The 25994-nt window shown below is 38.0% G+C and overlaps 1 protein-coding gene and 1 pseudogene across 1 annotated transcript; both read right to left on the bottom strand.

Annotated features, from left to right (window-relative positions):
• Positions 1–1290: 1290 nt before the first annotated feature.
• On the bottom strand, positions 1291–1976 carry LOC111885269 (dehydrodolichyl diphosphate synthase 2-like; annotated as a pseudogene).
• A 21837-nt stretch (positions 1977–23813) lies between these two features.
• Positions 23814–25475, bottom strand: LOC111885270 (acylsugar acyltransferase 3). The gene has a single exon (XM_023881537.3). The coding sequence runs from the start codon at positions 25462–25464 to the stop codon at positions 24058–24060; it is 1407 nt and encodes a 468-aa protein (XP_023737305.1). The 5' UTR covers positions 25465–25475; the 3' UTR covers positions 23814–24057.
• Between the last annotated feature and the right edge of the window lie 519 nt (positions 25476–25994).

Raw genomic sequence — 25994 nt, 5'->3', positions numbered from 1 at the left:
TCAATTTTCAATGAAAATTTTAGACAATGTGTTTGGTTGAAACCGGTGGAATTTTCATTTTCCATATTAGAAATTTGGAAAACTGTAAAAATCACTTTTCTGATTTACATACAATTTGAAAAACTGAAAATTTATATTTTCTTAGAAAACTTTAGAAAACTGAACGAACTAAACACGTTTTCAAAAGTTATGTTTTTCTTAGAAAATTTTTCTAAAAAACTGAAAAAATTTCTATGACCAAACGCACCATTAATGTCTCCATGAAAAAAAGAGGCAATCTAGAGAGTCAAGATTTTGATTTTCAAGATAAAACAAAAATAAGCCATAAGAAAAAAAAGGGCGGTACGTGAACAATGGGATTGGTGGTAAATAGTTGTCGGATCATAGTACTTTTCGATTTTCATTATATCAAATAAAACAATGGGAAGCAATTAAAACATTAACTAAACCATGGCTCTTATTCAATCAACAACTATGAAATTTTAAAATAAATACATTTTCTTATTGTTAAGAAGCTTTTAGGATCCAAACCATAATCCTTATTATCATATTGTAGGGGTGAGCATGGTGCAATTCGGTGTGGTTTTTGCCTAAAACCGAACCAAAAACCGCAACTTCGGTTTTTTGAAGTTTAAAAACCGCACCGTTCGGTTTTTATGTGGTTCCGTTTTTTGCGGTTCAGTTTTTTTTGCGGTTTTTTTGTCAGTTTTTTTTGTTTTTTTGTTTTTTTTGCCTTTTCGTTTTTTGCGGTTCAGTTTTTATGATACCACCATCTCTTGGTTTGAAATCAAACGATATAACCATTTATCCAATATGCTTCTAATGCTTGAATATAATACGAATTAAATATAATATTTGTTTCACATTTACATGAGATAATATCAAGACAAAACTTCAAAAATGGTCCGTGTGGTTTCCGAAAATATCAAGTTTAGTCCCTATGTTCAAAACACCTCACAGATGGTCCCTGTGGTTTCAAAACTTTTAACAAATGGTCCTTTTCGCTAACTCCATTAGCTTTTGACCGTTAAGTGAAGGACATTTATATCTTTTCACTACTACAGGGACCATTTTTGAAGTTTTGCCCTTATTTAAAAAAAAAAAGAAAAAAAAATTATTTAATATTAAAGGTCTCTCTCTCTCCATTGTTGTGCTGGAAAAGCGAGAGGAGAAGCTCACCAACTGCCATCTCCGGCCACCAAACACCACCGTCAATCCACCCTCCGGCCACAGAACACCACCACATATACCCAACAACCTTTATCCTTTACCTTTGGACCATAGCAGCCATCAAGAACCACCCATCGCGACTCGTAAGTTACCAAGAATAGGGTTCTCACAATGTGATATTGAAATCTCGTAATGATTGTGGAAGCTTAGATACGTCTCCAATGACAGAAACTCGGATTTCATCCCTGTCATCGGAATTGCATTTTGAAAGTGGATTGAAATTGAACGAAAACTTATTCAAAGCGGTGGAAATTAGTCACTTATCTCGACATAGAAGCAACTTCATCTTTTAATGTGTTTTCAAGCAGTCTCATTAAGAAATCAACTTCGACCTACATAAACACAACCAATAAATCGACTGAACCCATAAAGTTCTGATGAAATTGGAATCCAATTTCGATATTACACATACTTTGGGTCTTAACCAATTGTTAGATGAGAAGGCGAAGACTGTAAGAACTTGGATTCCCCACTTACGACACAGATCCACCTCGACCTTCAATGCTCCGCTCCGACACAGGTCAAGTAGCTTGGCTGAGGCATCAATCCTCTTGACCGATCCCATCTTCTGTTTCTGTCAATGATGGCTTCAACATGCTTCAACATTAACTCGCAATGGAGTCCCACCGGAGTAATAATCGGTTCCTTAAACGAAGTGATTCTAGCTCCGGCATATTAGTCGTTGGTGATTACATGATGACAGGGGTGTTGATTGATAGAGAAAAGGGGTTTGAAAGGCAAGAGCGAGGAAAGGGAAAGAGATAGAATTATGAAAGAGGGTTTTCAGTTTCAAGGATGCAGATTGGAGGGAGATGAAGGAACAACCTGTAGCACCTGGTTCCTGGTACGTAAAATTTATCTAAGTATTTTACATTTTTTAGCCTTGGACTCGGCGAGTTGTCGGCCCGACTCGCCGAGTGGAGATGGGTTTGGGAGCACGTTTAAGTTGGCGACTCGGTGAGTCCACATTCTGGACTCGGCGAGTCCTCGCTGTCTGATGAAACCCTAAATTTCAAAGGTTTGCACCCTATTTAAACCAACCTTATGCGCCCCAACCTCCCCCCCCCTTCACCCTCAGAGCTCCCAACATCGTTCAAACCTTTATTCCTTGTGAGATTGAAGTGCTTTGGTGTGTTTCTTGAAGATTTTGAGAAGAAAGAAGAGTAGATCAAGAAGAGAAGAAGGAGGCCAGGCATCCTTGTGTTATCTCAGTGATTTCCTTGAGGTATAACTCAGTTTCCCTATGTTTTCATGCTTATAGTCCCTTATAGCTCCATTAAAACCCTCCTTGAGCCATTTCCAAGCTTGTTCACGAATTAGGGTTTGTAATAAGTTGATTAACCCTTAGATATAGGCATGATTGAGCTCCAGGAGCTCAGATCTACTGCCTTTATGGATCCATATTGCATGAAAGCCCTAGATCTACTCTTTTAGTGCATTTTGAACCCTAAAACCTTCATTGGTGTTTATTTACACGTAAAGTTGGAAACTTTACGTGTTAATCAGGCCTTAGAAACCCAGATCTATGTATGGCATGAGCTGGATTCGAGCAAAATCGAGTATATAGTGTTTGCATGCGACAGACTCGGTGAGTCGTTCATCGGACTCGGCGAGTCGAGTCGCGAGTCCCCGAGTTTTCCCCCTTTTCGTGTTTACGGAGTGGAGTAGTGTGTCATGGGGTGTGATTCAGTGAGTCAGAAGCCAAACTCACCCATGAAGGAACTCGGCGAGTCAATGCCCTGACTCGGTGAGTCCAAGGCAATCTTCTTGCCTCAAGAACAGACTCGGCGAGTTGTTCATACAACTCAGCGAGTCTCAGCATAGAGTGTTCTTCGGATGAAGACGAACTCGACGAGTTGTTCATACAACTCGGCGAGTAGGATGAAGGACGTTTGGACATCAGTTTAGAAGGAAAACTCATCGAGTCGATGCCAAACTCGACGAGTAGAGACGGGGCTATGGTCAGACAAAGGGATAGGGACTCGGCGAGTTGGCAGGCCAACTCGACGAGTCGGGTCAACTGGAAGTTGACTTTGACTTTCACTCTTGGCTTGGTTAGGGGTAAAAGGTCATTTTACCCTAAGGGTCTATTAGCAGTATTTGACTGAGTGTTTTGTGGGGATTATAGCCGGAGGATTTCCGGGGCAGCAGCAGCAGAAGACAGTCAGTTCCCACACAGAACAGCAACTACTTTGAGGTGAGTTACCTTCCAGTAGCGGTGGGTCTACGGCCACAATGTTGGACCACCAGTAGGAGTTGTATGATAGATGATTGTCTCTGTGATATTCATCTAGGGTTGCTACTACCTGTGTTATGTTTATGCGCTAGTATGATATGATGTTATGTGATATGTGTTATGTGGTAGCAGTAGGGGTGAAATAGTCCCCAATATCCGGTTGTGAGGACCGAAGGAGTAGGTCGGGCACCCAGATATGCCCGACAGTATCCGGTCGTAAGGACCAAAGGGGAGACCAACACCCAGATATGCTAGTCAGTATCCGGTCGTGAGGACCGAAGTGGTAGGTCGGGCACCAAGATATGCCCGACAGTATATGTATGTTATGTGATTATATGGTATATGGTACAGTGGGAGAACTCACTAAGCTTCGTGCTTACAGTTTTCAGTTTTGGTTTTAGATACCTCTTCTTCGAAGGGGAAGGAGCTGGCGCGGTAACGACCCATCACACACATGCCTTGTATTCCGCACTATGAGACCCTCCTGGGAATTTGTACTCTGACATTATTATGTTCTATAAAATGTTTTACACGACATGCGATAACTTTTATGAAACGATATGATTGGTTAATGTTTTAATTATAATATTTGCTTAGTATATGTTTTAAAAATGAAATTTTTGGCTCGTATTTTTGGGACGTTACACAACCCCACAATCGTTTTCACAAGATTTGTGCAGGAATTCGAAGAGAGAAAAAGAGAGAGAGAGAGAGAGAGAGAGAGAGAGAGAGAGAGAGAGAGAGAGAGAGACCTTTAATATTAAATAATATTCTTTTTAAATAAGGGCAAAACTTCAAAAATGGTCCTTGTAGCAGTGAAAAGACATAAATGCCCTTCAATTAACGATCAAAAGCTAACGGAGTTAGCGAAAAGGACCATTTGTTAAAAGTTTTGAAACCACAGGGACCATCTGTGAGGTTTTTTGAACTTAGGGACTAAACTTGATATTTTCGAAAACCACAGGGACCATTTTTGAAGTTTTGTCTAATATCAATTAATGTATTTATAAAAATGATACTATCATCGATAGTACTCTTCATATTTAAATGTTAAAAAATGTCGTAAACATTATTTGTTCTTATAAATATCACTAAATATGCTTAAAAATATACAATCATCCTCTGATAAGATAAATATTTATATTTATAGAAATTTCAATTGTCATGAGTTCTTCGTCCTTACAAATATCAACACTTATTATATATATATATATATATATATATATATATATATATATATATATATATATATATATATATATATATATATATATATATATATATATATATGCGGTGCGGTTTGATTTTTTGCTTTTTTTGCAAGACTAGATACCGCACCGCACCGAACATTTTCGGTTTTTGCAAAAACTAAAAAATCGCACGGTCGGTTTTTATTTCGGTTTCGGTTTATGCTGTTTTTTCGGTTTTTACGGTTTGCGGTTTGGTTTTTGCTCACCCATATCATATTGCACCCCTTCAGCAACAAGCAAACAAGAAAGTTATCTCTATGTCTTGAAAATTTCAACCAAAAGGAACATGTCGATTATTTTGCTATCATCGCACATAGGGATAGGAAAGGAGGAAGTGAGATTTTTAGCGTTTTGGGGCATTTAATTTCATTGGTCACGCCCTATATATATATATATATATATATATATATATATATATATATATATATATATATATATATATATATATATATATATATATAGAGAGAGAGAGAGAGAGAGAGAGAGAGCTAGGTTCAAGTATTCTAAGTAATTATTGTGTGGATGTAAGAATGATTGTGGGCGAATCATTTCAAAAATCTTATAATGGGTATAATAGTAATCTTAGCACACTTAATTATGGCAAATATTTATAACATTTAATATCTTTAAATTAGGGGAATTTATTTATCAACCCTAAAAACCTATCGATCCTTCGTCACCATAAACATATGCATAAATACTGAAACCCAAAGCGACTGGAAACAATTCAATTTTCTCAATCGTCTTGCACAGCGAGATCGTCTTTCAGCTTTCTTCTATTCCAGATCAGTTTTTCTATAGATTGGTTGCTGATTACCTGTTGTCTCCAATAAATCGCCATTGAAACGAACAAATATGCAAAGTCAAAACTTCGCCTTCTTTCTCGATACTTAATCGTCTTCCACCGCCGTTTACAGATGCCAAAACCAGGTCTCTTTCTTCCTCATAATGTTTGCGATGAATTTCATTTGGATCGTTCTTCTATGGTTGATTGCACCTATGATTGTTCTTCTGTGGTCGATATATCCATATAAATCGGTCTTACATCTCGTTTTTCTAATCATTATACATAAAATCATTGAGGATGAATCGATTTGAGAACATGAAATCTTGAACCAAATGCCGAAACCAACGAGGTTAATCTGATTTGAGTTGTAGTCGTAAGCAAACACGTTGTAAAATGAAATGGAGGTTTAGTAGAAGAAACTGGGGTGACGGGTAGGTGGTCGACATCAGTGATGGTCGCAAGTTAAGATTTTTCCCACCTGAATCGCATCTGAGGTTCAATTCCTTATCAATTTGGCATTTTTCTTGTTTCTGTTTTCCGGCATGAAGTTGTATTTCGTATTCTGGTATTCTTCTAACATATTTTGGTCGTCAAAAGTTGGGCTAAATTGTGTTAATGAGAATTTTTCAGTTCAAGTTGGTTTTTATTGCCTATTAGGTGTTTGATGGAATGCCTAATAGGTATTTTTGACCAATGCTTGCTCAACAACCCTACACAGGCAAGGATATTGACGTACCACTTAACAAGGTGCTCAGAAATTGTGGGAGTGATGTAACACCCTGTTCATTTAAATAAATTAATAAATGTAAGTCCCGAACTAATTTGTGAAGAATTTTAAAAGTTGGGGGTTAAAAGTGTAAGTTCGAGATTAAATTGAAAAGATTGGAAGGCGTAAGGGGTCTATTGGTAATTAATGGACTTAAATTGAAAGAAATTTATGGTTTTAGGGTTTAAAAGGTAAGTTTTGGATTCAGTTTGTAAAGATTTCTGGAAGCAGGGTCTGTTTGGTATGTTTTGGATGTAATCCGAAAGGATTTCATGGGGAGGGTAATCTGAAAGGATTTCATGGGGAGGAACCAAAAATGTAATTATGGGAAAGTAGTTATTTTGGACGGGTATATAATCTCATATCGGAAAACCCTAACCCTAAACCCTTCCTTATAATGCAGTCGTCACCCACCTCCCTCCCACCACTGCCTTATCGCCACCCTATCTCCTCGCTTCTCTGACCAACCAAGTTACCGGTGAAACCGTCCCTTGCTGCTGTTTTCACCGTCGACAAAGGCAGCAACCATGGTTCCGACGTGCGAGTAAGGAAGATCGGAGCTCAAGTCGACTGTCGCCTCCTTCTTCGTCGTTCTCCGATCGTACAAGTGAGCCGACCGCTACTGCTTCATCGCCTCTCCGTGTTTCCTTCTTGTTCTGCCTTCTTCTTCCGCCTCCATGTCGCTGTAGCAGCCACTCCAAACGGTTGTTGCGACTGGAATTCGTCTTCAACTACCTTGCGCCACCATAAGGGTAGCTGAGGTCGAGGTGCGCTTTGTTGTTGGGTTCGCGACGATCTTGCTCGGGTGGTTGTGTGTTGATAGGTCGAGACTCAAGGAAACTCGCCACCACCGTGAGGTGGTGGCTGTCGATACAAATCACCGCCAGCCGCCACTTCTATTTCCTCATGTTGTCGATACCGTTCCTTGACACCACCACCCGCCGTGGTGGCGGCTATGAGTTGGGTGGGTGTGCGATTCTAGTTCTAATGGATGTTTGTGCGTGTTTATTTTAGTGAAGCGGAGTAGTTGTTTGCCTGGAATTCCCAAGAACAGCCACTGCCGCCACCGTGAGATGGTGGCTGCCGCCGTGAGCCACCGCTAGGGTGGCTGTTTGTGTATGTGTGTTAGTTAGTGTGTGTATGTGTAATTTTGGATTAAAGCCTTGTACGGTGGTGTCCGCCGCTGTGTGCCGCCATTGACCACCACTACCCGAGGTGGTAGTGGGTGATGCCCTATTAGGAAAACCCTAATGGGCTTAAAGATTCATTTTTCGGCATATTGGGCCATGGTTGAGTGAAAACCTTAATTAGGGTTTGGAAAAAACCCTAATTATGTGCATTTGGGCCTTAGACTTATTGGACCCACCTTTGGGCCATTGGGATTGGATCGTGTATTAATCCCAAATTATTCCATATCATTTATCTAGTAGAGTAGAGGACTTAATGGATTAAGTCCTTAATGGGTTAAGTGAGAAACACTTAACCCTAATCATTATTTCATCTGAAAACCCTAATTTTTTGGGTTTGGAGTTGGGCCTAGATGTTTTGGGCTATTAATGGACCATCCAAGAATAAGTATAAGGACTATAGTATTGGAATGGGCTTTAGGATAAGGCCCATTGGGCAGGCTTGGGCCCAATTAGGAAAATTGGGCCATAGATGGGCCATATTTGGGCCTTGAATATCATGAGGTATTGGACTATTTGATTTGCCAAGTGTCTGGATCAAAATAAATGGTTGGGCCTTTAAAGTAAGACCATGTGAGGGATTTAGGCCCAATTTAGAAAATTGGGCCATAGTTAGGCTTTAGTTGATTATCAAACTATTGGGCCTTGGGCTTGAAGCAAGCTAAGTTAGGGGTAAAGTAGTCTTTTACCCCAAGTATGGACATGAGTTGGAACCCAATTATTAATTGGGTGTTATTTGTATATTTAATAGATCGAGAATCTGTCATCTAGCAGCTATGGTTTTGTCAACGGGACTTCAGCAGTGTGAGGTGAGTCTTCTTTTAGTAGGAACGGGTCTAAGGCACTAAGGTCGACCCGTATATGTGATATGTAGTAGCTGAGTTTGGGCGGGGCCTGTATCTCATTATTATCATAGTATATATATCAGTCATATTGTTAGATTGCTATACTTGTGGTCTGTGTGATACTGGTATATGTTTGTTATACACGTGAGTGTGGGCAGGGCCCGGATCTCATAGTAGTAGCTGAGTGTTGGCGGGGCCCGAATCTCATAGTATTGTATTTTGGATATGTTATTGTTTGATAGAATTAGATGTATCTTGTTTGTGTGATACTTGTATGCATGTGAGACAGCTGAGTGTGGGCGGGGCCCAAATCTCCTAGGCAGCGGAGTGTAGGTGGGGCCTGAATCTCCTAGACAGCGGAGTATGGGCGGGGCCCGAATCTACATGAGTGTGGGTTGGGCCCGTATATCCCAGCTGCATGTTATGTGTATGGTATGTGGTAGTTTGGTGAGACTCACTAAGCTTTGTGCTTACGGTTCTCAGTTTTGGTTACAAGTACTCGGTTTTCAAAAGAGGAGCTCGGGAAGATTGCAGTGCACACACCATTTGTTTCATCTTGGGATGTTTATACTCTGATATACTTGAAAGTTGTTATAATATTTTGAGATACATTGCTTATGATTTTTATATGATGTTTATCGACTATGGTTTTATTATTAAATTAAAATAAATTTTTAGACTGTGTTTTTGGGATGTTACAAGTGATGTTCAACCCTTCGAGGTAAAATGCCCTTCTAACTTATAAATCCTATCACATAAAGATGCTTAATTTAGTTTATTGAGGTGAAATTCATTTGGGAATCATAGTTTTTTTCCCATTTGATGTCAACTCTCTATCTCTCTCATAACCATTTGTATGTATGCAAGTTTATTTCGTTATGTACATTCAATTTTTATCAATCATATTTTTTTATATATATTTCATTGACTCATTTTGTATGCAAAAGGCGAGAAGCAAGGGTCTTTTATTTTTAGTATATCGTTTGGGCTAAATCTTTTTTTTTTATCTCCTATTTGTTGTCTTTTTCTTTCTAATTGCCCAGTGTCACATCTGGCAAAGCACTGGGTGATTACATGACTCAGTAACTTGGTTCATTTTTAACAGTTCGAACCTAAAATGTCATTTGGTAATCTTATGGTTTTTGTTGGTTGAAATGAAAGAAAATGATTATTTGATTTTACTGTTTATTGTTTTTTCTATAATATATAAAAAGGGTTTTAAAATGGCTTTATTTTTGTGAAATTTGAATGCATTCCATAATGTATTCCCTTTAACCTAGTTAAGCTAATTCTATGAGAATAACTTTCTTACTTCATCACTAGGTGTTATTTCTCATATTCAACTGTTTCATTCTGTAAGAATATTTTTCCATCTAAGTTATTATTCTATTTGAATTATGTATAAACAGTATTATATTCTTGAAGAATCACATAAGAATGATTATGCCAGAATTGTATTTTCGGTATAATCACATAAGAATGATTATGGTAGAATCGCATAAGAATGATTTTGTCAGGGTTCTATTGCAACCGGATTAATTTTAATCATGATTTTTGTTTCTTATGCTTTTCAGATGTTTCAAGTTTTACCTAGGGATCACTTAGCATCCTTGAGTTTATCTCCTTCCGTAACTCCTTGTATAAAGTCATTCTCATGCTGTGCAATTCTAAAAGAATGTCAATCTCACGAAATGATAACGTATTTTGAAGTGGCTTAGAGGTTAAAGATACATATGACATCTAGAAATGGAACGAGAAGGTGAATGAGAATTCTTTCAACAATAACAATATTTTTTTGCAAGAGATTTTAAGAATGATTGTAATTTATTTTCATAACTGCTTTCTTTAAGAATGAATGTAATTACTGATTCTAAAATATTAAAATTCGTTTCATATAAATTTTTTTATTCATTCAAAGTTATTGGCCTTGATAATATATTCTTATAATCTTCTGTCAGAATATAATATTTTTTTTTCAACAGAATCATAAATACATTATGTTAGAATGTCCGAATTAATAAAATTATTATCTAGGAAAATCATATTTTTATAGTTAAAGAAAATTAATTATTCCCTAAAATCTGCAAATTTCCTTTTTTAAATTTATGTTAGATGGCTAAAAGACCCTTACAATGAAATTGGATGATATTTTTCAATTATCTTTAATTTAATAATATATTAATCATTTTCTTAAAATAAGTAAAATGATTGGCTCGCAATCATTCCAACATCCACACAATAATTAGGTAGAATACAATAACCTAAGCTATATATATATATATATATATATATATATATATATATATATATATATATATATATATATATATATATATATATATATATTAGATGTGTGCCCACGCAAATCGACGGCTATAAATAACTTTTTTGGAGAATAGTTTTCTTACTAGAAAAATAATTATTAGTTATTATGTAATAAAACATTATCACTTTTAAATAAAATATTTTAGTTTAGACCTTATATTTATATTATCTATTTATACATTTGATATAAATTAATAATATCGGTATCTGGTTTAAGAAATATAAATTAATTTATATACATGAATTTAATATTTTAAAATTATCATTTTGCTCAAAATTAAATTTTAAATAACCTTCCTTAATTCAAGTCTTCAAACTTTTGGCAAATATTAATGACTTATTTATGCATAATTGATTTGTACAAAAAACTTTATAACGATTACCTCTTAAAATTCAAGATATGACTAATATGCATTATATATATATATATATATATATATATATATATATATATATATATATATATATATATATATATATAATACAAATTTTACTATTTCTACAAATTATAATGCATTAGTTACAAATTTTGATGTATAATATACTATAGTCAAATCGTATCTTTAGAATTACTCATCTTTCCCTGTTTGGGAGTGGAGGACTTCGTAGTTTACTGTGATGCATCTATATCGGGAATGGGTGCCGTGTTGATGCAGAGGGGACACGTGATAGCATATGCGTCGAGGCAGCTGAAGCTTCATGAGACGAGGTATCCCACCCATGATTTGGAGTTGGGGGCGGTGGTGTTCACCCTCAAGATTTGGCACCACTATCTTTATGGTGTCGGATGTACCATATACACGGACCATAAGAGCCTTAAGTACCTTATAGATCATCCCAACCTGAATATGAAACAGAGGAGGAGGTTGGATGTAGTGAAAGACTATGATTGTGAGATTTTATATCACCCTGGAAAGGTAAATGTCGTAGCCGATGCCTTGAGTCGTAGAGCAGCGAGTGCTCCGATTCGAGACGTGTGCATGAGGATGACGGTGATGACTCCAGTCTTAGATACCATCCGAGAGGCCCAAGCTGTGGCCATGAGACCAGAGAACCGTAAGAGAGATCGGATTATCGGCAACTTTCTGAGTTTGAGATTTATAGTCGGGGGCTTATGAACTTCCATCGCGGATATGGGTGCCATATATGGGTGGAGATTGATGTATTTTGATGGAGGCCCATAGGTCGAGATTCTCGATCCATCCCAGGGCCACCAAGATGTATTTGAACTTAAAGAAGGATTGTTAGTGGCCCTTTATGAAGAGAGATGTGGTATGGGTAGTCGAGAGATGATTGACCTGTCGTCAGGTCAAAGCGGAGAACCAGCATCCCCATGGCCAATTTTAGCCTTTGGATATTCCCCTGTGGAATTGGGAACAAATCTCCATGGATTTTACTACCAAGTTACTGAGGACTGCGCGGGGTGTCGATGCGATATGGGTTATTGTAGATCGGTTGATGAAGAGTGCTCACTTTCTGGCTATAAGTGAGAACTCTTCTGCGAAGAAATTGGCCGAGGTATACGTTCGAGAGGTGGTGGCACGAAATGGGTGCCAACATCGATAGTGTCAGATCGGGATGTGCGTTTTACTTCCAGGTTCTGGAAGAAATTTCATTAGGAGTTAGGTACCTGGTTGCATTTCAGCACCGCATACCACCCACAGACAGACGGGTAGAGTGAACTGACGATTCAGATGCTCGAGGACATGCTACGCGCATGTGTTATAGATTTCGGTGGGAATTGGGACACTTTGTTGCCCTTGTCTGAGTTTTCATACAACAACAGCCATCACTCCAGTATCGGTATGCCTCCCTTTGAGCCTTTGTACGGGAGGAGGTGCCAGACTCCCATCTGTTGGGGAGAGGTCGGACAGAGAGTGATGGGGAGCACTGAGATAGTTCTCAAGATGACAGAGCAAATCCAACGGGTCAAAAAGAGGTTATTAACGACCTAGAGTCGTCAAAAGAGTTACGCAGACCGGCGACACTCAAAGCTAGAGTTCCAGGTCGACGATTTTGTCATGCTAAAGGTATCCCCATGGAAAGGGGTAATTCGATTCAGGAAGCGGGGAAAGCTGGACCCTAGATACATTGGCCCATTCAAAGTGATTGCTCGGGTAGGTAAGGTAACTTATAAGTTAGAGCTACCTGCAGAGTTGAGCCAGATTCATAACACCTTCCATGTATCCTAGCTGAGGAAGTGTATAGCCGATGAGACGTCAATGGTCCCTTTAGAGGACATTCAGGTTAATGATCGCTGAACTACATTGAGAAGCCGGTGACGATTTTGGATAAGAAGTTGAAGGTCTTGAGGAATAAAGAGGTGCCCTTGGTTCAGGTTCAGTGGGAGCATCGGAAGGGATCCGAACGGACTTGGTAGTCAGAGTTTGAGATGTGTGAGCAGTACCCAGAGCTGTTTCTGGAGAATGACTTCGAGGGCGAAGTCAGATTCTAGTGGGGTAGAATTGTAACATCCTGACTCCCAGGTATAAATTAAATCATTTTATATTCATTTTGACAAGGCAACTCGACGAGTTGGAGGCCCCTACTCGTCGAGTAGAGATTGAGATAGTAGCGTGGTTTTTAGAGTCAACTCGACGAGTTGGACGACCCATCTCGACGAGTAGGAGCTGAGCGTGAAAACCTTAATTTCCAGGGATTGCACCATATTTAAAGGACCTTAAGTCATTTACCCCGCCTCCCTCATCACCTTAACACCCTAAGAGAAACCCTAATCGAGCTATTATCACCTGTGAGAGAAAGAAAGGCTAAGAGTGTGTGTTTTAGTGCATTCTTTGAAGGAGCTTGAGGAGCAAAAGGCTTGGAACGAGAAGGAGTCCTTGGATCTGACATTCTTTCAGTATTAGTGGCCATTTGGAGGTAAGAAGCTATAACCTTGACCACTTGTTTGTTAGATCTCTCCATTAGAGAGTTTATGGCCATTTCTACCTTCTTTTGAGTTATTTAGTTGTTTGAGCATGCCTTGAAGATGAGCTTCAGATATGGACCATACTAGGTCCCTTAGGCCTAAAGATTCAAGCTTTATCCAGTTTTGGCCAACTTCCATACCTTAAACCCTTTGTTGAGCTTTGGTTTGGCAAACTTAGACCTAGATGCCATGCATGGACGTAAAGCTTGCAACTTTACGTGGTATTTCAACCTTAGGAAGCTAGATCTAGAGTTTGGGGCATGAGTCTTGCTTTAAGACGTCTGAATGAGAGAATGGCTTGAAGGAACTCGACGAGTTGGTTAGGCTTTTCCCCGATAATCTGGACGCTTTACAAACTCGGCGAGTTGAGTTGGATTTTCCCGATTTTTCAGAGAAACGAAGGAACTCGACGAGTCGCATAGATGCACTCGATGAGTTGGGTCAACATGGACTATTGACTTGAGGGTCGACTTCCGTTGACTTTTAGGGTTTGGTCAAGTATGGACTTAAGAGACCATGGAGGGGTAAAATGGTCTTTCACCCTTTCCGAGGAAAAAGGAGGTAGCTTAACATCTTGGAGTTGTTATTATAAATTGTTAATTAGAGATGATTATGATATATGTAGATGGAGTCTACACCTACTGTTGAATCCGGGACATTCTTGCTCTACCTACGAGGTGAGTATTCTCACTATACTTACCTGATTGGTAATACTGTATGACCAGAGGGTCTTATGTGCTTATACTGAGTTATGTGATATCATGCATTTTTGTCTTTGTGATTTATGTTGTATATTATTTTGGTGCCTTATTGAGTTAGGACCGGAGGGTCCAAACCGAGTTGTGAGACCGGAAGGTCTTCACTGAGATACCGGACTGGAGGTTCCAACCCGAGCTGTAAGACCGGAGGGTATTCATTGAGACACATGATCGGAGGGTCCTTATTGAGATATATCCATGAGAGGCTAATTATTTATGCGTGGTATTTGGGGGAACTCACTAAGCTTCATGCTTACAGTGTTGTGTGAAATGTGTTTCAGGTACCTCTCAGGATCGCGGGAAGGCGCAGGCATAATTGTACACACCAGCTAGAGATTATGTTTTGAGGATTCTGGGATATTGTCAAACATTTTGTTGTCTTGTGTTTTGAACAACTTATAAACTTGGGTTTGAGAAATGTGAAACTGTGTTTTGTGTGGTTTTAAAAATGAAAATTTTATTTGAAAATTTAGAGTGTTACACTAATTGCATGCATCGTACCCTTTTGTTTATAATAATCCATTTGAAAACCGTTTTCTTTACAAAGGATTTTACTATTCCTCAGTTTAAGTCCAGACGTACTATGAAGTGGGCTTGAATCCTTCAAACGAAGGCTCTAATACCAACTTTTAACGTTCCAAAAAATTCTAAGTAAAAATTTCCTTTTTAAACGACCCAAAACATTCATTTTTTTTTTCAATAGATAATCAAATTTTAATGCATTCTCAAACATCAAAGTAAATCATAAAAATATAACGAGGAGTAAAACTTCAGGGGATGCAATGCAATCAAGTTGGACCCTTCCCTTTAGAACTAGTAGTATGTGAGACATTAAACATACAAAAAACATAAGCACAAAGCTTAGTGAGTTCCTCAAAATACCATATACCATATATATTAATAGGTACAAACCTAGGGGTATATTTCAACCCATGAGAATGGTATGATTCAACCATAGTCTTACAATCACTTTCGTTGCTACAACCCAGCTACAAGTCTTTTTTTTGCCATGATCCAACCATGGTATTCCATGTAAGTTACAAAGACAAACAAGTGTTGTGATCCAACCATAGTCTTTCATACAAGTGTTGAGATCCAACCACAACCTTTCATATAAGTGTTGTAATCCAACCATAATATTTCATGAAAGAGTCACAAAGACAATCTAGCAACCTACATGTTATAATGAGAAGGCTCACCTCACATTCGAATTGAATAAACACAGCTCGCACATATGTGAAAGCGGTGCTACAAACCACCTATCGAAACACCCACGGTCAAACCTTAGACTGTTAGGGTGCAAAGTCATGCTTGGATGTAATGTTTATGCTTTCCTCTTTGTATGTGTAAATGGGTTGAGTCTTTCCTATAAATAGGAAGTGAGTGACTCCCATTATGTAAGGAGTCCATTTTGGAGTGTTAGACTAGAGAGAGAAATTGTGTACAAACCCATTTGTATAATCTTTCTAGATCTAATAAGAGCTTACAAAGATTTATTTACTCCTTGTGTTCTTGATTTTACATGAAGATTCACTAGATCTTTTCAATTCCGCACATGCCATCAGAATCAACACCACTACATAGACTACACTCTAAAACTAGCAATTTGACCAAATGTCAACCATGTCAAAACTCAATGGTAAAAAAAGTCAATAGCTACCACCACATTGTGACCTCTTGGCCACATCATAGGCATGTCCAAACAAAACATTTGTGAGGTTGAAACCCCCCACGACGTGGTGATCTCTTGGCCACATCATGGTTACTGACATAAGACATTTTTCTCATTAAGAGCTTAATCATAGGTCAAGGCTCAAACTCCTAGATATGATTCTTCTTAATAACTTAATGGATAAAGTTTACAACTTTATCAATTAGGACCTTACCACAAGACAAGATCTTAAAGTTGCAAACTTTACGTGAAACCAAGGAGATATATGCCCAAAACACACTAGGGCTAGGGTTAAGGACTAGGGGGCTTCACCAACAACTCATAGACATGAGCTTTATGACATTCTAGGCCATTATCTTAAGCTATTTCCTTTTTGGTTCATCCTTGTTGGAGTTCCAAGCAAAGTCAACATTCCTGGTTGATTCTACTGGCCGAGTCAACCCGTCGACTCGTCGAGTTCCTATACTCAAAAACTCCCATAACACGACTCAACTCGTCGAGTCACCCCAAGACTCGTCGAGTCCAACGATCTCCACGTCCCATCCTGCTCAACTCACAGAGTCGTCCCTCGACTCACCGATTCGAGGCTTAACCAGAAGAGGTTAGGGTTCCATGATCAGACTCGTCGAGTCCAAGAACAGACTCGCCGAGTCCAAGGCAATCTTCAACAAACTCGCCGAGTTGTTCTTCCAACTCGTAGAGTCCATGCACATGTTCATACAACTCGTCGAGTACACCCATGTGACTCGCCGAGTCTCTCCAGTTATTAATCCATACAATGGCTTTTCGAGCCATGCAGGGGCTCCAATCCATAGATCCACTCTTCTACAGTCTAACCCTCACATAAAGTTGCAAACTTTACGTGAAACCAAGGAGATATATGCCCAAAACACACTAGGGCTAGGGTTAAGGACTAGGGGGCTTCACCAACAACTCATAGACATGAGCTTCATGACATTCTAGGCCATCACAAGTCTAGATTTGGAGTAGCAACCTCAGATCTAAACTCCAAACCCGAAATAGGTCTCAAACAAGCAAATGAACTCCAAATCAACCACCAAGGATGAACCAAAAAGGAAATAGCTTAAGATAATGGATCTTTACCTCTGAGATGTGCCCAAACTGATGTAGATCCCAGATCTACACAAGCCCCTTGGTGCTAGCCTTTAATTTCTCAAGCTCCTTCCACCAAATTCCTCTTCCAAGCTCCAATCTCCTCAACAATGGAGTCTCACACGAAAATTAGGGTTTCTGGATCTCAAAAGGGTAGCAAAGAGGTTGAGGGTGGGTTATAATGTGCTTTATATAGGGCACAACCCCCGGGATTAGGGTTTTCTCTCTTCAATACCAACTCGTCGAGTCCAAGCCGCCGACTCGGCGAGTTGGCCACTTAACCCGCGACAGAATCCCGCTCCGACTCGGCAAGTAAGCATGCCTACTCGTCGAGTCCCTTTCCTTAATTTACACTTTAAGTCCTTCAATAGCGACTCTGAAATTTGGGGTGTTACAGGTTCGATTTGGTTCGGTTTTTGACTAAAATAAAAAACATACGAATAGTTTTGGGTTTTTTATTTTAGAGAAAGCAAACAATCAGTTTTTTTTTTCTTTTCAATCTTTTGGTTTTCTAATGGTTTTTCGGTTTTCAGTTTTTCCATTAACAAATAACATAAGTATAACTTTTAGCAAGCATTAACAAATGTTCCGCTACATGTTTATGAACTATTCCAAAGACCTTTTAATTTATAATGAAACATCTTTCATACGTTATAATGACTCACTAATATGTAACTAGACAACCTTGCAAGCTGTGTACCTTTCTTATACTTTCTTTCTTTTTTACTTTACTTATAACCTCAACAAAAAAGAGACAATTTTATACAAATATTACACAACATACATCAATTTATATATGTGATATGTGCTTATAAATATTTGATAAAAAAGCATCGTAGTAATTTTTTGAAAAACATCACATTAACATTTTCATGAAAAACATCACAATCAAATCCATCATCACAGTAAACTAAAACATATATATTTGGTAGTTCAGTTCGGTTTGGTTTTTTCGGTTTTTATATTTAAAAAAACTAAACCGAGCCAAAAAAATCGTTTTTTTTATAAATAGCAAAAACCAAACCGTTGGTTTTCAAACGGTTCGGTTTTCGATTTTGATTTTTTTGTTTTTTTTCGGTTTTTGGTTTGCTTTCGGTTATTTTGAAAATCCCTAGTTTATATACTTTTAGGAAGTGAAAACGGTTACAATTTGATTCCAATTTCTATCACTCATACCAAACGAGTAGCCCTTTCTATCTCGACATCCTCATACCCTCCACCATCCATAAAATATTATTTTGTGTTAGATTTGTGGTCTCTATAACATATACTTATCAAGTATTCAGGCCCGAGAATAACCAAATCTTCTTAGATCATCCATAACCTATTGAAGATCGAAATATATCTACAAATAAAAAAGTAGACGAGTAAACACCTAAAAGAAATAAATTGCTCAAAGATGCAAGAACATGGCATTCTACTCGGCATTGGAACTTTTCTCCATGATTATCTATCTAAAGATATGCTTCGCCATATATACCTGCCAATCTTGTGAACAGTGGCGGATCCAGCCCGGAAGTCAAGTGGGGTCCACAGTTGACCATTGACCATTGACCGTTGACCGTTGACTGTTGACCATTGCTTATTTATGAGTCTTAAGTCTGTCTGTCTTTCTGGTTTATTCCAGCCAGTAAAGCCATTGTCCCCTTGTTATTGTGTTAAACAATAAGATAAGCATTAAACAAAAATATAAATTTAGCATCAAAATGCCCCTTAAACTAAACAAAAAGAAAGAAACATGACAAAATAGCGAAAATGGTCCATGTGGTTGACAAATTTATGTGCTTTTGGTCCAAAATGAAACGTTGGTGCACCACCGGTCCAATTTCAGATACTTTGTATGGTTTTGGTCCCTATGGTTGGCATTTTTGTGTAGTTTTGGTCTATACCTCACCTAAAATGACCAATATACCCTTACATATTTCTTTTATTTTATTTATTATTATTTCAATTAAAAGAAATAGAAAAATAAATTACGACCCCACCCTACTCTCTCTCTCTCTCTCCCAACATAATCGGTCTATCCTCTCCCTTTTTTCTACCGGTGCTCGGAAACCACCACATACACCACCGTTGTCACCCTGCTTGTGCAACACATCCCCTTAGTAAACTCCGGTGATAATGGCTTGCGACCCAGATGCAAAATCCAACGATGTGACCCACCTCCCACCGCTCATTCGTCTTCTACTGGATCTAAAAAGCATCATTTTTCGGGAAAGATGAACAACTCCTCAGCCAAAGCTCCGCCTTCTCTGCCACTTGTAAATCCCCAATCGCCAACATCCAAATCTCTAGCCCTCACTGCTACCACCACCCACCACAGATCTTTACCTACACTGTTCACTATCGTCTCTTACATCTCTTCCTACCGAAGATTTGGGGTTTGTGATGTTGCTTCCTTACCTACGATTAGGGGTTTGTGTTATGGCCATCTCCGACCCTCTCTCATATGTCGCCGCCATTTCTCAGATCTACATCGCCAGCCCTGTTTTCTCAGATCATACATAGACGCCGGAGAAGAAGGATCGTCACCCTCAACCATCTTCGATTAGGATTTCGCCACTATGTTTACAAGGATGAATCTAAAAAAGACTCCACTACCATTATGTGTATAGGGGTGGCAGGATTGGGTTGTAGGGAGAAAGAACAAAGAACGAGAGTTTATGTTCTTGATTGTGTGTATATAAAAGCTTGATTGTGTATCTCGAGTTTCCAGAGAGAGAGAGAGAGAGAGAGAGAGAGAAGTGTAGCAGTGGTCGGAGGTGAGGCGGGTGAGGGGTGTAGCAGTGGTCGGAGGTGAGGCATTGATCTTGGGGATGTTGACAGATGCATCCTTTTTTTGAGCTTATTTGTTTGAATTTCCTCCCATTAATCTCCTTTCTACCAACGAGAACATTGATCAGTTCACACGAGAGAGAGAGAGAGAGGGAGAGAGTGCGTGTGTTTTTGTATTTTCAATTAGTTAAAAACATTAATATAAATAAAAAAAATGGAAAAACAAACTAAAGGGCATAATGGTCTTTTTAAGTAGATAGGGACCAAAAACGATAGGAAGATCCAATTTTGGACCAATGGTGCACCAACGTTTTGTTTTGAACCAAAAACACATAAATTTGACAACCACAGGGACCATTTTTGCAATTTTGTCGATAATATAAAGCCTCTACATTAAACCCTATATCACAAAAAACACATAACAATAGAGGGGTTGGCTGATCACAAGTCAAATTATTAAATTAAGCATAACAATACCTCTTAAACTATGCAAAAACAAGGTCAGCCTAATAAAAAAACGAAAACATCGACAATGGATCACTACTTTTCTGTAAAGAGATAAACACTTCAATGAAATTGAAATGGCGGCAACAAGACAACGAAGGACCCAAGCAAACACAAAAGTCAAATCCCACAATTCAATGCTCTTGAAGCTCAGAATCTAATCAGATTCATCAATCTTCAGCTGATCACTTTAGCAATTTCTTAAAAGATATTACATATCTAAATGGGGATTTCTTAAACAATCAAGTCAATTTTATCATGGAAAAAGGAACCTGATTGAATGCCTGAGTTTAGATTGAATTCTTATCATAAATTTTGTCAAATGACCAAGCCAAAATGGTCCGATAAAGATTACCCCAAAATCGATTCGAAAACATCCGTTACGATTATTCGGATTTTTCTTGTTTTTAACAAAGTAAATGTCAAAAATAAATAGCATACCTAGCTTTGTGGTTGTTTTTAGACTTCAGATTTAGAGAGCCCGAAAAAACGAGCTCATTCCGGTCTTTGATCTCTATGCATGGCATCAGAAGCAGTGCATATGAGCAGCTAGGTTTAAGGACGATGAAAGAAGAGGGGTGCTTTTGTTGAAACTGAACAGAGAAAGAAAAAGAATACGTAGCTTTCACCTTTCAAATGGGGTAAAGTGGGTGCACATGATTTTCTTAGAAAGGACCATCTATTCAAAATTATATATATATATATATATATATATATATATATATATATATATATATATATATATATATATATATATATATATATATATATATATATATATATATATATATATATATATTGTTTATGTATATACCTAACCCACATTTAAGTGTGGTCCTTGCACCCCACTACTAAACCATTGGCTCGCCACTGCTTGTGAATGAAAAAAGTCATGTACATCACCAACTATAGTGTAAGTATTAACGCTGATGTATCTGTCAAACACAAGAGGCAGAGGTTGTTTCCCGTTCGTCTCCAACATGATTGAGAGCCCAAGGTTTTAGCCTTACCTTCTTTTTTTTTTTTTTTTTTTTTTTTTTTTGCAGTGGTACAATTGCAGTTATAATTAAAAAATATTAGTCAAGATATATTAGAATAAACGAACAAATATAGTCAATAAGTAGATTATAATAAGACTTGGTTAGAATTCACCTCGTGCTGACAACCACTTCGACCACCTGGAGGTGGTGCATTCTCACGGTCATCTTTGTCATGGCCTCGAGCCACAACAACATATGCTACAAAGCAATCTAAATAAATGCCACAATTTGAAAAGCTAAAAGATGTAGAATAGAGAAAAACAATATGAGAAAAGAATGCAAGGATTATCATCTTACATTTATCGTTTTGGCTTTTTTCCTATCAGAGCATTGTACTTAAATTATTATGTTTTTTAGTGAAACCCAAAATTTTGCAGTGGCTTCAAACAATGTCCCGTTAAATTTATTTTTATTAGTTATTGACACATCTATCTTACACATATAAATTACATAAGTTTTCAAACAATTTTAGCCCTACCGGTGTATTCCCATGATCTAAATGTCATATCACAAGCAATTTAAGTTTTTTTTTTTTTTTTTTTTTTTTTTTTTTTTTTTTTTTTTTTTTTGTTTTGTTTTGTTTTGTTTTGTTTTGTTTTGTTTTGTTTTGTTTTTGGGGAACAACATCAAGTTCGAAAACAATATCAGCATAGCAACATGAATAGCTTGAAGCAACGATATCACCAAATTTACTTATGTTTATTGCAATATATAACACAATTCCATATTTAAACTTCCATGTAAAACATAGATATTAAAAAAATAGGGGGAAAGAAACATATGACCTACTACAAAAAAGAGGAGTCCAAAGGAGGAGTCCGACAACAAAAGAGGAGTTTGATGGTATAGTTGTGGTGGATGTCCGACAATAGAGCTCGGTGGTGGTGGTTTCTGCCGCCAGAGAGAGTGAAAAGTTAATTAGGTTGTAAATGGGACATAGAGAATTATACGTATGAAGTTTACCGGTGGTGGCGGTGTCCGTCCGATAGCGTTGCCACCGGCACCAATATGGCAGCGACATAAATGATTATCTGTCAACATGCATGATCTAAAGCTCGTAATTACAAGAAGTGAAAGGGAAAAGTGTGATAATTGATTTAGAGGTAAAGGCGGAAAAAATGTATTAGCGCTGACATGGAAAATCTGAAGAGAAAGTCTCGCGGGTTTTTTTTTAGCATTAGCGGCGACATTTAGTCGCCACTATTGCCCTAATGAAAACTAAGCATCAATGTTGGATTGTATAAACGATCAATGAATTGGATTATATAGAAATAAAGCATAGAAATTGGGATAACTAAGAGCATCATAATGCATAGGAGGTTCCTCCTATGCATTTGTAGTCTCGAGGGCCTAATCTTGGGCATTACAAGACCACATCGTATGTGACAGTGGCATATGTTGTATGAATTCTGATTACCTATGTGTTATGACTCGTCTTCGCGATACGATTCCGAGATTCAACTGTAGCGGTTTCACTAATAAGGACACCCCCCCTAAATCCCAAAAAGCATTGACGTGTGCCATTTTTAGCAAAATTGTCAAAGATATGGAAGTCGACTTCGACATGACTGTTAGACAGAAAGCAGTTTTTGAGTGTCTTCGGGTACCTCATGGCCATGATTTTCTACTAACTATCCCCATTGATGACCTTGGCAGTATATGTCTCCTGTGGAGTACCGAACTATCCTTCGCTACCGCCTCATGATTCCTTTATTCCCAATTGACGAGATATGCCTAGTTTGCCGCAAGGCATGTTTGGATACATTTGGGGAACATGCGGTTCATTGTAGAGAGCTTCCTGGTTTCAAGTACAGACATGATGTGGTTATGGATGTTCTCTTTGATGCTTGTCGGCGTGCTGATATTTTTGCGAAGAAAGAAGCGCTAGTGAACTTGTTGACGGACCCGCAGGATGGAAGATCCACACTTAGACTGGCTGACATTTTGGTATTTGGATGAGTAGGAGGGAAGCACGTGTGTGTGGATCTTACTGCGGGTCTCTTCTCTCGTCGGTTTGAGGAGCGGGGGTTTCACAGCAGGGCATGCCGCTTTGAAAGCCGCTGCGTGCAAAGTGGCAAAGCACGAGAATGCATGTATAGAAAATCAACATGTGTTTATGTTTTTGCATTTGACACATTCTGTTTTCTCACACCAGAGACGGTGGAGCTTCTCAACAGAGTTCAACAAGTCATGCACTTTAATGTCATATCTCCTAGATCCACCAATAATTTGCTTTGAGAATACCATAAATAAACACGTACACTTGAAAACAACATAAGCACGATAACCACGTTGACTTGACAGCACCAATTTGCCAACAAATTTCTTCATTATTTTAAAATATCATAATTTACCTAGTACTAGTTCAAAGAATACTTTTAATTTCAAATCTTAAATGAAGATTTTTAATAGATACTATTTTAATTAAATATATTTTTTCTTGGATCACACCTCGAATGCTTCCAATCAGACACCATATTTTTTTATTACTATTTATGAAATTTAAACACAAAAAATATCATTGAATACCCAGTTCTCCAATAAAAAAACTATGCATAACTTTTTTTTTAATGGCTAACACACACCAAATTGCATTAATGATATTTAGTTATTTACTCCAGCTTTGCCATGTTGTTTGAATTAGCAAAACGCTAACAGTTCAGGATCGTTTTGAATTATATTCATGTCTTGTCTATCCAAAGACACGAGTGCATCGATGCCATCCTCATTCGGAGTATTCATCATTATAATAAGATTCTTCACAACCCCACCAACAGTTACTTTTATGGGTTTACCCCACCCAAAATCAATCCCATATGTAGGAAACCTGTTTATAAGGGTATAGATGTAATAGTCATCAACTCTTTTTGACGTTTGAAGCATAGCAGCGTGATCAGAACACACCTCACCAACGATTCCCAATGCAGTTTCCATATTCTTTATACTCCGAAATTCCTTCTTTCTTTTCCTGAGTTCACCAATGATGTTATGTGGAGTTAGTTCACTTTCATCCCTTGTTGGAAACTCCATCAACAGATAAAGATTTCCTATGCTTGTTTCAGGCAACGACTCTGCTAAATTATTTCTAATGCTCATTATTTGACCAACTCCTGTTGGCTTCAAAATCCCTGAGTTGGTTTTAGAAGCTGCTGCCACTGCGCACTTATGAATTAGCCATGTTAAGGCTTCGGCTCGTGTAGGGTTCATGATCGGTTCTCCAGATTCCATGCTCATGCTTGTGATCTTGGCTTTGAGGTTGTTTATCTTTGAGTTAGGAAACACAAAACTCCTTGTGACATAGTCACCTTGTGATCTATCAGGCATATTTTTAGGCAACTTAACGTCTCTAGTCTTGTAGGAAAGAAAATGCGGATTCATGTGCGATAGATCATGATGCTCTGGTGAACGAGATCGTGTCACTGTAGCCCAGTGATTGAGGAAATTGAAAATACTGCTTCCATCTGCAATCCTGTGCGACAGAGATACTGCAACGGCTACTCCTCCGCATGAAAAATGGTTGACTTGAACAGACAAAGGTGAAGTGCTTTCGTTTTCATCATTATCACCTTTGTGGTTTGACTTGTACCATATAAGATCATCTGGAAAGAGTTGATCTAGATCTTCATGGTCTGAATGGTGGAGGAAGTCGGAAAGTCGACTGTCGTTGTTTGCTTCAATGAACTCAACTCCATCGTCATGGCAGTTAACGTATGTCGGGTAAGATTTGGCCAGCCTACCAGCAAACGGATAATACTGATTTAAGGTGCGTGACAAGGAGTTCTTCAGCTCAAGGGTTTTATCATGGGAACTTTGAAAAATGCTAGAGCTTGGGTAGAATGCTACAACAGGCATGTATGCATTCACAGCAAGTTGATCAAACAACGAAAGATTATATGTTTTGAGGTGAGAAGGGGTTGGGGAAGAGGGTTTGATGATATCCCTAGAGACAATGGTGTGAAGTTGTCTTCTGGTAAATCTTAAGAGCTTGCTCACCATTATGATCAAGATATATTTATTAGTTGCACCTGGCCATTGCTGTATATTCATTCTTTTATAGCCAAAAATTGAGAATACAAACAAATATAAAATCATGTCCATATATATATATAATATAAAGTTATGCTATTATTAGCAATAATATTTAAAAAAAAAATTATAAAACACGTTTGACCAAATCATATATTATTTAAAGGCCTTCCATGTGAGAGTTACGGTGTTTAGAATTTTCTCCGTGTTCTAAATTCATAAGGAACTTATTTAGAACCAAAAACAACTTTGTAAAAAAAAGAAAGAGTAAAAACATTAGTGGTGGGCTGGTGGCAGTCAAGTCGCACGCAATGTTTTAAAAACCGGTTTTTTAATTAAACTGGTCGGGTGACGTTTTCCGGTTCAACCGGTTTAACCGGTTCAACCGGATGGTCAAACCGGTTCTATATTTTTATATGTTTTTAATTATCCTGCATACATTAATAGCAAAACTTGTCATCTTTTTAGTATTACAAACGTGGTTAGAATGCAACATATAAAAACAATCATTATAGAAGTCAAAATCAAACAAAAAAGCCCAAAACAAACAC

This window comes from Lactuca sativa, chromosome 1, assembly GCF_002870075.4.
Source record: "Lactuca sativa cultivar Salinas chromosome 1, Lsat_Salinas_v11, whole genome shotgun sequence".
In the NCBI taxonomy this organism is placed as follows: Eukaryota; Viridiplantae; Streptophyta; class Magnoliopsida; order Asterales; family Asteraceae; genus Lactuca; species Lactuca sativa.
This window is presented reverse-complemented; position numbering and strand designations above follow the sequence as displayed.